Source organism: Vespa crabro, chromosome 19 (genome assembly GCF_910589235.1).
Source record: "Vespa crabro chromosome 19, iyVesCrab1.2, whole genome shotgun sequence".
In the NCBI taxonomy this organism is placed as follows: domain Eukaryota; kingdom Metazoa; phylum Arthropoda; class Insecta; order Hymenoptera; family Vespidae; genus Vespa; species Vespa crabro.
In genome coordinates, this window is record NC_060973.1 from 753,455 (window position 1) to 769,768 (window position 16,314).

At 29.9% G+C, this 16,314-nt stretch overlaps 3 protein-coding genes across 4 annotated transcripts; 1 reads left to right on the forward strand and 2 right to left on the reverse strand.

Annotated features, from left to right (window-relative positions):
- The first annotated feature begins 517 nt into the window (after positions 1–517).
- On the forward strand, positions 518–3,771 carry LOC124430527 (transmembrane inner ear expressed protein). 2 transcript variants are annotated; one of them, XM_046977231.1, is made up of 3 exons: positions 518–889; positions 960–1,335; positions 1,462–3,771. In XM_046977231.1, the coding sequence occupies exons 2-3, from the start codon at positions 978–980 to the stop codon at positions 1,608–1,610; spliced, it is 507 nt and encodes a 168-aa protein (XP_046833187.1). In that variant the 5' UTR covers positions 518–889; positions 960–977; the 3' UTR covers positions 1,611–3,771. The 2 variants fall into 2 exon arrangements, with proteins under 2 accessions (XP_046833187.1, XP_046833186.1); XM_046977230.1 differs by having other exon boundaries at positions 990–1,335.
- Positions 1,825–5,448, reverse strand: LOC124430523. Its single transcript, XM_046977226.1, has one exon. The coding sequence runs from the start codon at positions 5,446–5,448 to the stop codon at positions 4,501–4,503; it is 948 nt and encodes a 315-aa protein (XP_046833182.1). The 3' UTR covers positions 1,825–4,500.
- Positions 5,449–5,454: 6 nt separating this feature from the next.
- Positions 5,455–15,378, reverse strand: LOC124430522 (S-adenosylmethionine decarboxylase proenzyme). The gene is made up of 6 exons (XM_046977224.1): positions 15,032–15,378; positions 10,135–10,221; positions 6,920–7,046; positions 6,196–6,298; positions 5,833–6,116; positions 5,455–5,757 (listed from the first exon to the last, which is right to left on the reverse strand). The coding sequence occupies exons 1-6, from the start codon at positions 15,160–15,162 to the stop codon at positions 5,455–5,457; spliced, it is 1,035 nt and encodes a 344-aa protein (XP_046833180.1). The 5' UTR covers positions 15,163–15,378.
- Between the last annotated feature and the right edge of the window lie 936 nt (positions 15,379–16,314).

Genomic DNA, 16,314 nt, shown 5'->3' on the forward strand with positions numbered 1-16,314 from the left:
ATATTTTTATTAAGTTGGAAAATCTATAAAAAGTATACTAATTATGTAATGCTATTTATTACAATATATTTTGATTTTTGATAATATATTTCACAGAATATCATTAGTCATGAAATTAATCAAAGAAATTCAGAATGATTTGTTAAAAGCAGGTTTATACGATTTTCTAATATGTCGTCTTATTAAAAATTCATTTATAATATTGGCTTAAAGCACATAATTCTGGGCTTTGAATAATTTAAATGATTTATCCAATAATTCGACTGTACTTTACAAAAAATAATGAAGAAAATCGATTGGAATAAGATTACTTTACTTAATAGATATTGTTGAATGACATGAGCCCATGCCATTATTTTTTTAATTACAATATTGTTTTTTAATAAATAATTATTTTTATTGTCTAGTTTTAGTTATTATATAACAGATTATTATATAATAATAAAAAGGTGTTTTGTATATATATATATATTTTTTTTTGTATATATATATATATATATATATATATATTAATTCTAAATATAATTTTGAATGAATTTTTATGGAACCTTCATGTTTCTATTAAAATATTTCTATAAATTGATTTTTTCTCTAGTATTGATTTCTGAAAAAGCATAGAATCAAAAGAAAACCATAGGGGGTGTAAAATAGGGAGTGCCAAATGAAGGTATTCATTAATAACCACACCCATTCATCTAACACTAATATAATATAAAATTGTATTGCTCTTAATGCTTCAGTCATAAGAATTCTTTCAGAGTGAATACCTATAGCATGTGTACAAAAGTATTCTATGGAATACAATAATAATTGTTTATAAATGACATGCATTTCCATTCATAACATATATTTTGATAATATTCTATTAAAGATTTTAGTTTCGTTAAAGGTATGTAAAATAATTGAAATATGTAGTTTTAATACTTTTAAATATTAAAATTTGTATGATTTATTTTAAGTATATACTTATATAATTTATGAAAATGGAGATGAACCAGACCACTGTCGGATCAGTTTTATTATCATCATCCAGTATTTCGCCATGTTCTGCAAATGAAATTGCTATAAGTCCAGGTGACTGTGTCGAAAGTGGTGTTGAAGAATGGCTTGAGGATGAAACTTTAGCAGGATTTCGCGTTTGGCAATTGGCAGGAATAATTTTATCTATTTTACTTAGCATAATAATTGGATTATGCTGTTGTATTCGATTCAGGATACCAAGAACAAAACAAGAGATAGAAGCAGATTATATTCGAAAGAAAATAACAAAAAATTTTAGAAAGGAATTATCTAAAATAAATAATTCAGATATGGATGAGATGAATTTACAAAAAGGTAAACAAGATTTTTATTTTATAGAAGATGTTTTCATAAAAAAATAAAAAAGAAGGAAATATTTGAATTGTGACCTACTTCTTTCTCGATCAAGTTTAATATAGTACATTTTTTTTGTGTTATTAGCATTAGAAAAAATACGTAATGAATTTGATGCACAAGCATATCAATTGCAAAAAGAGCATGAAAAAATTGCAAATAACAGACCTCAACAAATTGCACAAAAACGGATTAATACTATATTTACTGGTATGCGTGACCATCTTAATAAATGAAAGTGCATCAATAGTGATAACATAATTTAAAATTTCTAATATAAGTGACATTATAATGTATATTTTACGATACCTTTTTCGATTATTTGTTTATTTTACTGAAGAAAAATAAGCTTATTTTTATGAGAAAAATATCAATTTTAATATAAAATAAATACTCAGAAAGTGCAATATATTATTTCAGAGTGAACAAGCTAACTCCAATAAAAATAAGTTGACTAAATATAAGCTTTATTTTATAGATATAGTACAGAAATTATATTACTTCGCATGCAACAGTAATTTGTAGTCACGAATTATGTAGTTCAGACCACTCAATGATACTATGATGTATATTATCTACAATAATATGTGTATATATTTAACATTATTATATTATTAATTGGCTGCTTTCATTACAAAAGTAAATCTATTTAAATTTTTAAAAGTAAAATCATTTTATATGCGCTATATATATAGCCATAAATAAATTTTATTTAAAAGGCGAAGTGATCACAGTAAGTATTATAAGTCATATATATATTTCCATTATGATTGTTAATACATTTATTTTGTCCAATTCTGCAAGTAATGTTCAAATGTATTTATAATCTCTATTTCACTATCTCATAACTAATTGAATATTTTTCGTGCATTGAGAGAAAGATTTGAAAAAAGATTAGAATTTTATACAGGATAATTTTATAGGGATATCTAAAAATTCACAAGCATATATTATGCATCACAATTAAAAGAAAAGTTCTAGATTTATAATAACTGCGGGAATACATAGAACACGTATGTTCTAATAGATTTAGAAATTAGTAATTAGTAATTAATTATACGGTATATTCATTTTGAACTCTTGACTTTTCATTAGGACTTTTGTCTTAGTTTTGATGTGTAAAATATACCAATAAATTTGTTAACATTCCTTTAGAATTATTCTATATAATTTTATTAAGAATATCCAGATTTTATCATAATTATTATTAGCTGTATTTTTTATAAAGCTTCCTTGTGAAAAAATACATAAAAATAGATGCTAATATTTCATTAAAATAAAAAATACAACAAAATACAAACTCATAAATTATTTATTAATTACAAGTTATAAAACAAACAGTTTAAAAAACGAATTGGGTCGAAATATCTTTTGTATCTGCATTTATATTAACTGCAATAATATTGTAGAACTAGGTGAAAAGAAAACTAACACATTAACTGATATTGTACTCTATTAAGTAGATAGTACTTTCAAATTATATCAAAATAATAAGCAGATCACGATTTTACATTTTTTTTCCCTTTACATGCATTTAATATATTTTTCGAAATAAAGAATCATGATTTATTAAATGTTTCATCATTTTTCGCAGGGTTATGAACATACTATAAATAGGGCAAAAGAATTATAATCATATACACAGGAATGACTGTCGTAAAATTTGAACTATTTTTAACTAGCTAAATTTAATAACGAATTCAGTTTTATTTCTTAAATCAGTAGAACATACGCCAGGAATGACCATATTTTGCGAAGACAATATTGCAATAGTTGCTCACGTGTGTTAATTAAGTGAGCACACACATTTTCTGTTTGAATACATTACAATTAAATTATTACAATAAAAAATGGAACCGTTAAATTATTCATTAAAAATTTTATAAATAACTATTTACAAAAATATATACTTAAAGAAAATTTATAAAATAAATCACGTGACTTATTATAATTATCACAAATCGAGCATTCCTGGTATATCAGAATCGGCGTAAAGCATATCAGAGATATATCGATGTAATTCTTAAATTTGTACACTATTATATACTGTTTATTTTCTTTTTTATTTTTGCTAATATGATATCTTACTTTGATATCATCTCTTAGACATATTTGTTTAGAAATATAACTATCGTAATATTTTTATTAAAAAATTGATTGCGAACAATGAATGGAAAGTAAGATGATCTTTTGATTACAACGCGAGTCTGTGAAAGAAAAAAAAAATTATGCCAAGATTCTACTTACGGTATCATTCGTACTTTTGATTAACACAACGAGAAGGGAGGGAAAGAGTTTCACAAAGATCATTGTAACAAATCTTTTTCTTTCTCTCTCCGTACGTTGTGAATTTTTCTTTTTCTTTTTTTTTTTTTTTTTTTTTTTATTTTTTTTTATGAACAACAAACAAAATAAGCTAATTGCGCGTTGTACGAGAAAAAATTTTGTTCGCATTATTTTCTTGGTAAAAAAGATAATGGAGATCATTGCCTATAAAGTGAATGCAGTCTAAGAAAAGAATACTTCATGGACTAGAGGATCCAGCATCGTAGTTAACGTAACGTAGCACAATCATGCAAAATACAGACTCTAATCGGCAAAAAACCGAAAATATATGCATCGTGAACAATCTCTCTCTCTCTCTCTCTCTCTCTCTCTCTCTCTCTCTCTCTCTCTCTCTCTCGCTCTCTCTCTCTCTCTCTCAACACACACAACACGCGCGCGCAGCAAGCAAGCAAACAAACAACAACAAACACACAAAATTTTTTCTCGCATTCACTCACTTTCTGCTCCTCCTTTTCTTGTTTATTCTTCTTTTTCATTCTCTTTCTCTCTTTTTACGGCATAATTAAATAACTACTTATGCTCGTTAATTTCTAGCTGCATGCGCTTTCCTCTACGACCCTATATCATCATGTTAAACGGGTTAAGGGCGATAGATTTTGTGACGTGCGAGTGTAACGTTAACAGGATTCCTCTAATTGATGAAAAAGAGTAGGGAACTCGCTACGAGGTAAAAGAGGTTCTTTTGTAGTCGTACTGCTATTTCGACCGATCGGCATCGAGTCGTCGTTGCCGCGCTACTTTCAAGCGGACATCGCGCCAAACGGTCGTTTAAGCGTGCCTTCACGATATCTTGTTACGCCACCAAGAGAACTTCATTTTTGGGCTCAAATACTGAAAGCCGATAACTGTTTGAGGAATTAACGAGAGGATTGGTAAGAAACTTCCACAACTACGACTCTTTGGTTCCTCGTCTTGCGATTCTGTTACCGTTCCACTCGCTGTCTTCTGACAAGGCGTCGAATATGGATACGGCGTTGATAATGGATTACATGTTATATGAACGTCTTCGATATTCCACTTGTTTTTTGAATTTGCAATACCGATGTCGTTTTCCTTGGCCTTTCTGCATGTGTCGCTTTGGATGGGACATTGTTCGGGTGTCTTTCTGTACTTATTTGCTTTTGATAAGATACATTTGCTGTTATTAGCAGTATTCATTGCTTTTACATTAGAAACAGCATTGAAGTTGTCTATTGTAAAGTTAGAGAGATCAGACTGTAAACTTGATTTATTTGTAGAAGATTTTAGTGACGCTTTCCGATAGACCTTAGAACGTGTTAGCGGTTTAATAGTCAACTGCGGTGATGATATAGAACGAAAACACTGAACATTATTAGTTTTTTTAGTACTGATACAATAACCATCGTTCGATCTTGTACCTGATTGCGTAACGATAGATGTCTGGGATTTCTGTTTTTCTATATCAATTGACATAGAGTGACAAGCAAATGTGGAAGAGGATATGGTATTTTTCTGAGTAATCTCACAATTTTTTATGGTGCTCTCACTATTCTTTCTTTCATTATTCTCTGTCATATATGAAACTGATACAGCAATGCCTTTTGAGTTGAAATTTGATAATTTTGGTACTAAGTTAATAGATTCACTAGTGGTTTCCAAATTATTTAAAGGATGTGATAAAGGTGAAGAATCGATAGGTGAAAGAATATAGGAAAGAGTCCGCGCTTCATTTGTACCTGTCATAGCAGGGACTAATGAAGCGTCCATGAACCCTCAGCTCGGGAATCTTGAATAAAATGCACAGGTCAAATCATAATTTTTGAAACGACAATACTGCGCGTCGGTACGTAGCCAAGCTTCAGAAGAATTCAAATAATCATTCTGCTCCAGCTCGCGTGGACAGCTAGCAGCAATAGATTCCTTGTTGGCAAAGATAGTTACAACGAATTTGCCAGGTTTAAATGTGTTAAGTACACGCCGTATTATCTCTTCATAAGAAGCTTCAGGAATGTTACTTTCAAATGAAACATAAGAAAATTCTGGTTCTGGTGTAATATGAATAGTCATATAGCTTCCCTAGAAAAAAAAATCAATCATTATAATGAAATAATATATGTAGTAGAGGATATATTCTATATTATAGATCCTTACGCTTTTGGAAATACCATTCATGGAATAACCACAGGGTTCAAATAAAAAATCATCTATGATCATATTGGGAATGAGTTTATCGATTCCTGATTTTTGAGTAGCTTCGGCAGCAGAAGAACACATATCTCGTGTAAAAATTGCCATTACATCAGGGTCTAAATGAGTCATGAGAATCTCTAAAGTTTGATCTGGTTCTGCCTTTTCTTGTAAGGATTTTTCTCTATTTAGAGTGTATAAATACCAACAATCTGTGTTGATAGATCCCAAACAGTAGGCTTCTCCATCTAAAATAATTGATTCCTTTTTTAATATCACAGATAGATATTCAATATGTTATATTTAATTAAAGTTATATCTTATTACCAGGAAAATACGTATCGAGTAAGGCAACCTCTTCTTCGAATGCATGATGCGGTGAAATTTGTAACTCTGGCCGTTTATAATTCTTGCGTGAATAGAAGAGATCCTGAAACAAATAAAATAGGAAAAACTAATGCAGTTATAATGAATGCGTGCTTGAGAATAATTCTATTAGATTTTTTTTTAATTATTGCATTGTTAGTAGCAATTATATATCAATGCAAATTAATTTTACGCATAGTATATCATGGCTTAGAGAGATCAATAAACTAGGAGGTGAAGATATATTTTGTATGTCAGAGCTTTTCTATATACAGAGATATCACTTAACTATGCACTAGGTCAAGTTATATAGTCAAGTACTTTCATCTTATACATTCTTGCAGAAAATTATGTATTTTTTTGAAAATAGTATATATTATACATATTTGTTTGAAAACATCAATCAAATGTGCTTCATTCGTGTCTATTACGGCAGGGACTAATGAAGCGTCCGTAAACCTTCCGCTCGGGAATCTTGACTAAAAGGTACGGATCTAATCATAATTTTTTAATTAACAATCCTGTATGTCAAATTTCTTCTTAATATATAATCTTTGAACTTATCTGTGCAAACCATTTTCAGGACAGGAGACCATTTTTTAGTCCAATGACCATTGGTTCATGACCATTCAGGTAATTAAACCATTTATAAAGACGGACGATATTTGTATAAATCCAAACATACCTCTACTTCGTCAAATCCGGTGTATTGTTCGACAAGCTTAAGGAGAGGCTCCAAACATTGTAAAGGTGTTGTAGTACCACATGTTTTCAAGATAAGTCTACGCTTTGATAGGAACATACTACTTTCACTGCAAATATAAAATTTATTTTATTTTAGATATATATTTAATGAAATATATTGCATATTAAATATTTTAAATATCCTCATTTATTTGGTATAATATACATATAATCAAACAAATGAGAATCTCTTGATGCATTGCAATCACGTTATTTGTGATACTAATAACAATCGAAATGTGCTAATTCATGAAGCAATTTGCATAACGCTTTTTAAAAAGATATATATATATATAAAATTATCTTTCTAGGAAAACGATGAAATCATGCCAATAATTAGTAAATAACAAAATTTTGAGATATGTAGCTTACATAAACAAAATTTACGAAAAGATAATGACGGCATGCAGTCGATTAGGTTAGATTATTTATAATTATTGAAACAGAGTTCTTAAAAGAATTAATGAAATAAGAAAATAAATTTATATTTTCTTTTACACAATCATTCATGCAATATGCATTGTACATAATCTACATAGAACTTATGAATATATCAATTTCAATATACGAAAAAAGAACTACTGGTTGCAAAATAATTTGAATTTAAACGCAAACGGATACCTTTTAATAGAAGGAAAAAAAATAAAAGAAATCGGAAGAGTTCGATGAATGGTTAAATGAATATATCAAGGGTTAATTGATAAACGTCAATTTATCGCAACCAGTAGAAAATATTTCTCGAAATATTTCTTAAAAGGAGAATCATTTTCATCGCCATTTAAATACTAAGCGCAGGAATGACAAGAAGGTCATCGAAGAATGAAAGTTATTAAAAGATATTTAGTTGGCGTCTACTGGTCAGTTATATTTTTAGTTTTAAGTTAAACTGCTTTTAGCTAGACACGGATAAAGGTATTTCGTGATAAAATATCTTTTTTTTTCGAATGAATTTCGAATTATTGTGCATTTGAGCGACGTAGTCTTAACAGATATTAAGCTATGATACAAAACTGCCTTATAAATATATATATATATATATATATATATATATATATATATATATATATATATATATATATATATATATATATATATATATATATATATATATATATATATCATTTGGATCGAAAGAAAGAGAACAACTCTAAGAATTCAAAAGATCATTCCGTCTTGGACATTCCATTTGTATCCTTCTTCTACGAGAAAAATGATATCTCTATCGAAAAATAATGAACTCTTTGCCTAAAATTAAAAATAACGTTATTAAAGGTTATCGACGATTATCGACATTTCACGAAAGAGGAGACGTTGACCCGAGATTTTCAGTGACAAGAGAAAACGATAAGATTGACTACTAAGTAATAATATAAAAATGTTATCTCTAATGTAGATTGCTAAAAATAAATATGATAAACAAGAAAATTATAGCGCTACGTTATGTATCAGTATTACGTATTAATCATTGTTAATTGGTTATTAACGATTTTATCAAATATAAAACGAATCTTTACTCTCCTACCTATATTTGTGACACTCTTACTATTATGTTTCTATACCTGTTTCTTTACTATTATCGCATCGTTTGTAATTGATATGATTCATTTAAACGTCTTTATCTTAATCTTTAGTACCATTGTTGATTCTTTCAAGACAATCTCTTCGACGTATGCATTTATCTCTCATTGCAATTGATAAGGCTCGATTATCATTTATTTTTTTAAATTTGTCCTTATTATAAAAAGAATTGTTAGGATTTAAAACAAATTTGGTCTAATAAACTAATAGGGACTCTGTAAATCAATCTGAAACGATAAACGTTTTGCTATCGTATTTACGAGTTTATCAAGGCGACCTTTGCTTCTTAGGAAATATCGTCCCAACATTTAATTTAGAAGCGTTTATCTCTGTATGCTTTGCAGAAGAAAGAAAAAATAAAAAAGAAGGAAAGAAGAAAAAAGAAAGGATAAAAAAACTCAAAGTGCCTTAGCTGTAACACGTTATCGTTAATAATTAATTGAACATCAATTCGTGCATCGAACATAAAAACGTTGATTTTTGCAGAAAGACATAGCATTGGCATCGTGATAAAGTATTAGCAAATTAATCGCTTCTTCGGCTACTTCAGCGAGGATACTTCTACATTCCTATTAATTATAAGTACGATGATTATCATATAATAATAACTTTGGTTTGTTAACGAAGAAGCGTAAGCGTTAAAAAACAACTGAAGCATTATATATTCTAAACCACTGTATTTTATTAATCAAAAAACAGAACATCTATCTTTGTTATAACATTAATGCTTAATAAATATACAACCTCGCTGTAATAGCCATTTACATTGTGCCATTAAAATAATCGAATTGTTATTAGTTAAATCCATTTTTTTTTCTTATATTAAGTTTAATCACAAAATTAATCATATATATGTCCGCGTTGGAAAGGATGTTGAAGTTCTATGAATGAAGTCGAACTTGGATTTTATCTATAATCGATTAGTTGATTTATTTTAATAAAGTTCTAAAATTAATTGTATGAAATAAGGAAAAATGTATATACATACATACTACGGTACAAATACCAAAAGCAGATAAAAGCTTATCTTTAAAGATTATCACGTTTATCTTAATCAAAGTTCGACTCGAGTATCTCGATTGTATTGTTTACAAATTAAATCATTTACAAATTATCATTTCTATACGAAAGATATATTAATCGTTAGAAAAATATGCAAATGTAGATTAATATTCTATTGAAATCCGAGTTATCTTAGGTTTTTAATTCAACTTGGTGTTAGTTGTTTTTAAATTTTTACATTACATATCTTTTTTTTAAACTTTCATCGTACTCGAAGTGACATAAGATCTAACAGATCGGACAGGATACTTTTATAGGTGCAACTCGATGAGATAACAAAGGTATGTACAGTAATATAAATAAATAAAAGATAAAAAGAGAGTTGATTTAGTTTGTAAAAAAATTAATTTGTAAAACTTTGCGAATTATCAGTTCGACAGAAAGTTTGATCTTACCTCGAACGAACAAATCTTTCGCGAATTCGGTCAAAATGAAACGTAGAACTATTACGATTGTTTTCAATAATTAAATTATACATGCATCATATAATTATTATTAATGCAAACTTTCAATTACCTGAGCACATAGGCATCTACTTGATCATTGCGGCAGAAGCTGATAATTTCGCATCTAACGATCTTCAACAGGGATTCCCATTTTTGCCTGAAAATCAAAATAATCATTCCTTTAATTAACAAAATTAGTTCTTTCTTTTTATCTCTCTCTAATTGCATTTTATTTTTAGGATAATTTATTTTAAAAACAACTTTGAGACGATTAATAAAAACGAACGACATAGAAAACGCTATTATTATTATCATCATCGTCTTAAGCAATTTATGATAGTATTCACTTTTATATATATATATATATATATATATAAGCAAGCTACAACACCAGTATGCTAATCGATGATGCATCATTCATTCTGACTGCAAGGAGAACATAATCGTTGTCTTTTACATCTCCCCCACCTCTTTCTCTCTCGCTCTCCCTCCCCCCCTTGAACTTGAAGTCTCCTTCAAGCCTTTCACGAGTCATTGATACACAAACGGCTCATTAATATTATTTATCGAATTACATAATAGGAGGATAAAACTGTGGCGAACATTTATAAAACTGCATTCTTTAAAAATCGAGTAATGTCAGCTGGTGAATCTTTGCTTTAATGATTGATTCATAAATTATTACCATGATTATCAAATGAAATAATAAATCGTTAAGACACTTCCACGTGGCAATCGGATTTTCTCGTATTTCTGTAAAGAAAAAGAAAAAAAAAAAGGCAGGAAAGTTTTTTTCGAAAACAGGAGGAGATCTGTGAACTTAAAGAATTTTTTACATTACCTCCAAGACTAACGAATAATTATTATCGCCTATAATATTGTATTATTATCTTTCATCAATAGAATATTATAAAAAATTACCTATAATTATCTCGTGACGTATTTCTGAACTATTTTAATGAGTAACAATTATTGTTTAATTTTATCTAGAATTATATTGCATATGAAGAGATTTCCTTTTTTTTTTGTTTACGAAACATTCAAATTTGTGATGTCGATCCACGAATGAAACGACGTGTATCATCCGTGGATCGACACGTTCATTGAGCGTGTAATAAGTTTCCGAGGTTTTTTTAAACATATTTATAATATAAATAGAAGCGAATATCCTCGAGAGTTTTCCAATGGTCTCGAGAACGTTGAAGAGGTATTTCATTTTATTCTTTACAATCGATTAATGCTCATCCCGCGGAGCTTGTGTGTTACACACTTGCCCTTTGACGTAGCCGGTGCATATTTTTAAAAGAATTTTTGAATCGAATGTATGTTAAAGTTACTAAGAATGCTTCAGAAATAAATAACATAAAAATAAAATAAAATGAAAAAGAAAGAATAAAAAAGAAAAAAATTCTTTTGGCATCGTCTCAATCATGTTTTATATATATATATAAAATGCATCATCTTTTTTTCTTATACGAATTTGTAAGATTCAACGTTATTACGTGACACGGGAAGAAGAGTCAAATGAAACAATTTGAAAAGATGAGTAGTATACATACATATATTATATAACCACTTTATATATGCGTGCGTGTGCGTATGAGTGTATATACACAGAATGTCCCAGAATATATAAAGAAATATTTTATCGGTGGCTTCGGTATATTCAAAGCAATAAGAAAAGTTTATATAAACCTATGTCCTATTTTACTTCGTTTTCAAATTACAACTCATTCATCAAGTTCAGCTTCATTCTTCTCTACATGTCCAGATGTTTAGAGAAAACTTTGTAGGAAACTTTGCTCAATTCTTTCACGTAAACACTACCGTTCATATAATTAAAGAATTATTATTACGATATAAAATTCCTTATAATTCAAAAACAAAATCAAATAGGATATATGTTTTTATGAATTTTTTTTTTTTGTTTAGATCAATTCTAAAATATTACAAAATATTTTCTACTTATTTTTGGAATTGGTCAATTGTTAAATAATTCGGTAGATAATGATCATAGAGAAATAATGGCAGAGAAATTTTCGTCTCAAAATTTTTCTCTCATACTCTCTCAGAGAGAAAAAGAGAAAGGGAGAGAGACGTTTTCCATGTACATTTTATTGACAGATAAGGATGAGTTTTCTAACATTGCTCATTAATGTAAACTATAGTCTTAATTATAACTCGTTAAAAGCTGATCCTGCAGGGAATAAATGCTTATAGTCATTTTCTATAGTCAACAGAGTATCGATCTATTCAAATTAAACTTAAAGTATATAGTTTTGTCGAATTTATCAGGGCGATATCGTAATTATATTAAAGGAGACGTATAGGCGATCATCGTAACATGGATATACTTTGTTCTGGATGTCACGTAATATCCTGCAAATAAATGCAATGAATACTATATATTTTGTTTTAGAAGAACTATGACGGGCAACAAACAAAATCTATTTTGCTAAAAGGTTGAACAGGAACGGGGAGCGGGAAAAGTAGCGGGGCGCTGCTGCTGTGTGTTGTGCGATCGATGCAAGTTAAAGGGGTAAGAGAACAGGATTAAATACGCAATTTATTATCTATTTTTCATCTTTTCCTCTAGAATATATTCTATCGATGATAAAGATGATCGGTGAAATATCTTGCATACATTAAAAATAATGTATTTTTTTTTTTGCGCGCGGATAAGAATAATCGATAAAGAAATAAAGCTTATCACTATAAGTATACAATATAAGAACGAAACGGAATAGAATGCGATTATTTGGATTTATTCAAGTTGCATAACACTAATATGATACGATAAAAACATATGTGTTAAGAAAATTGAGGAACGCACACGTACACGAAGAGTTCTCAAATGTGAACGTGAAACAATAATACATATGTACATATGTATGTACGTATAATGAGATCCGTTGAAATACGAAATTAGATGATTCGTTGGAGTTTAGTGCTCATCGAAAATTTCGTAATGATAAAGCACGTGATTCTTTGATATTACGTCAAATGTAATTATTACTTACTCGAGGATGACCATTTCAATGAATTTTAACAAAAGGAAGAGACATTTCAACGAGCAAGTACTTAGTTACGTTATTAATAGGAAGATCTATCTCTTTCTTATTTTTACCGGCGTACGTTTGATGATTGAATAAATGACAATTATCGTATTATGGTATAGAGTGTTCGTTACACAGAGAAATCAATAACGATCGAATTTGAAACATAAGTCACTTCGTAAATAGACCAACCTTAAGTATCTATGTGTGTGTAAAGAAAATATTGAAAGAAACATAGCGAATGTTTTCAATTTAATCTCATGATATCACATTATTTCGAATAAAAGTACGTACACATGAGTGTATTTTTAACTTAAAAAAAAATAAAGAAATAAATAAATAAAAATAAGAAAAAATGAGATTCGGATTAGCAGAAAATGGTTTCACAGAACACAACATATATATATATATATATATATATATATATATATATATATATATATATGTCTATACACATCAGAGAAACGAGTTCTATTCTTCTAGATGTTCATTCGTTTTCTCGGAATCGAATAAACTCTTACTCTACGACGCCAACTTAAATACAAGCCTTTATGACGTACTCAACCGGCGACTAATGTTTTTATTATGTAATGTCATCCGAAATCATTCGATATAGAAGAAAACGATAGGTGTGAGAGATGTAAAAATTGTAAAAATCAGTTAAATACTAAAGATCGATCAGTCATATCATAGTTTCATATATCGAAATTTTGTCGCTAACAATATAACGATTATCGTAATTGGTTGCATGAAAATTTGAATGATTTTTTAAGAAATCAATAACAATTTTATATATGTAAAAATATAAAATATGTTTTGATCGTCATAGCTGAAAATAGTAATTATCTGAAAATGGAAAATTTATCAATACCAGATAGAATTAAATGGCCAGTCAAATGGTCGTACGGTGTTTTTCAGCAGTCGGTATATCACAAGAACGAGAAAGTGGCTGCATCGATCTTTACCGAAAAGTACGGCGTACGTGAGAGAGAAGAAAAACATAAGAGCATGAATTATTTTCTCGATGAAACGAGTTTGATCTTAGCCATTGCAAGGACGAACAATACGTATTAATGTGTAAGTAACAAAAACGTACGACGAAATGTATTTGTAATTATTAGTAAGGATGAAAGAAAGTTCTGTAGTTTTTTTTTGCTTACAACCTACATTTATAAATATAAATCACGAATGAGTAAAGGAGACAATGGATCAAAGATTTTTTTTAAGTATCACTTTAATAACGAGTATGTGCATTCATTAAAGAAATGGAAAAGAATAAACTGGAAAGAGCATCGAACGATCTCGTGGTTTTGTAGCTTGTGAGATTAAAGAGCGATAAGCTGCGGCTGATGTCACGAAATGCCGGTCGTGTTCGTCTCGCGATCATCGTTATGAGAAAGAAAGAAAGAGACAGAGGAGACGAGAGGAGAGGAGAGGAGAGGAGAGGAGAGGAGAGGAGAGGAGAGAGAAAGAGAACAGAGAAGAGAGAGAGAGAGAGAGAGAGAGAGAGAGAAGCCGGTTGTCGTATGAGGAAAAACGATAATGAGATGATTAAATGCTTTGGTTATAAAGTGTGAAAAAGGACGTTTCTTTTCGAACGAAAGCAGCAACCCTCTTCGATTAGGGACGCTTATACCACAATCGCGTTTTCTGTCATCGATTTGTCGTTGAACGCAAAGAAAAGTAGTTAAGTAATCGTTGAGAAATTCTTATTTGAGAAACATTATATTCAGAGAAAGCAGGTAGAGCGGCTGTCTAATCGGATCCGAGGGTAAGTAAATGGGTATATATACCTAGACGAAATAATGAATGTGTGAGTAAAACAAAAGAAAAGGAAGACAATGACGGAAGAAGATACAGAGAAAAGGGGCGAGGCAAGAACGAACAGAACGGATCGAAATGTCTACTTACCGAGAAATTTGTCGAAGATCACCAAGTTGTCTGTTTTTAGCGTTATTACTGGTGAACCATATCTCGAGGAGCTTCTCTACGCCTTCGAAAAATTGCACGCTGTCCGCGTTGTCGTCCTTTGTCGATGCCATCGTTCGTCGGCTCGTTCTTCGACGCGACGAACACCACGATTCTAATGCGTGCACGTTTATTCAAATCGTTGAATATCCCCTTTACTTTATTCAATTTTATCTCCTTTGAAGTGGCGTTTTTTATTGGTCTCTTTTAGCGGTATAGAGATTCGTCGTACGAAACAAGCACTCTCTACCACGTATCTTGCTTCACTGAACGGTCGGAATAGGCCGGAGCAGTCGAGCGACGCGTTTAGAACTGTATTGGTGCTTATCTACTCTCCCTCCTCATCTAACTGTGGATTCGTCTTCTCTCTCTAACCAATAACATGTATATACACATAATGCCTTCTATCTTCGGTATGGAAAACTAAATTGGACCAATGAAAAAGACGCTTTAATACGCATGCGCATTCAAGCAATGGATATGCCTTTAATTGTAACAATCATCTATAAATTGCCTTTTTGACGTTCTCTTTCGTGTTTATTATTTTACGAAAAAGCTACAAATACGTATAATGAAAGTTAACATATCTCTGATAATTCATCTCAAAGGCAATCACTTATTTTCTAGTTATTTGTTATAACTTTTCAAGAAATCTTTTTTGCGAAGAACATTTATTACGATTGTATTATGCAAGTTATCGATTGTCATATTCTCTACTACGTTTTCCTTGATACGTTGTTAAGAAGTTTACAAATTTGCCGCAAAAGAATATTCTTTAAAAAGCGCATGCGTTCATATTCTGGCGCCATTAATTGTAAACCATACGGGCAATATTCATATTTAAGGCTGTTCATCATCTTTCGCTCGTAATGTGTATGACTTCACCAACGAATAAAATAGAAACTACAAACGCAAGCGAGGAATACTGTTCCCACCAATGCGTTTATCGTATATCGTTATCGTATATCGTTAAGCTTATGTTGATTATATTACTCTCATGCGTATATAATAATTGGTTTCGTGTAGATTAAAGTAAGTAGTGTTAATAGGTTACAAACTCACATTTTTTAATCTCCTATATGTATATCTTTTTTTGATAGATTATTTTTCAAAAATAATCGGAAAATGTTTATTCTTTATATGCATTTGTCATCAAATTAAATTGTACTGCTGCTGTGTCACAGATCATCGCGAAAATCGCATCGGCCATCAGTGAAGAAGATAAA

What these genes read in the sequence shown, in the direction of transcription:
- LOC124430527 (XM_046977230.1), top strand. Translation starts at nt 821, where the DNA reads ATGACATGCATTTCCATTCATAACATATATTTTGATAATATTCTATTA. An exon ending in AGATTTTAGTTTCGTTAAAG is followed by an intron (nt 890 to 989) that starts GTATGTAAAATA and finishes ATGAAAATGGAG; the next exon opens with ATGAACCAGACCACTGTCGG. An exon ending in TGAGATGAATTTACAAAAAG is followed by an intron (nt 1,336 to 1,461) that starts GTAAACAAGATT and finishes TTGTGTTATTAG; the next exon opens with CATTAGAAAAAATACGTAAT.
- LOC124430523 (XM_046977226.1), bottom strand. Translation starts at nt 5,448, where the DNA reads ATGGACGCTTCATTAGTCCCTGCTATGACAGGTACAAATGAAGCGCGG.
- LOC124430522 (XM_046977224.1), bottom strand. Translation starts at nt 15,162, where the DNA reads ATGGCATCGACAAAGGACGACAACGCGGACAGCGTGCAATTTTTCGAA. An exon ending in GATCTTCGACAAATTTCTCG is followed by an intron (nt 10,222 to 15,031) that starts GTAAGTAGACAT and finishes TTTGATTTTCAG; the next exon opens with GCAAAAATGGGAATCCCTGT. An exon ending in ACTCGATACGTATTTTCCTG is followed by an intron (nt 6,117 to 6,195) that starts GTAATAAGATAT and finishes CAATTATTTTAG; the next exon opens with ATGGAGAAGCCTACTGTTTG.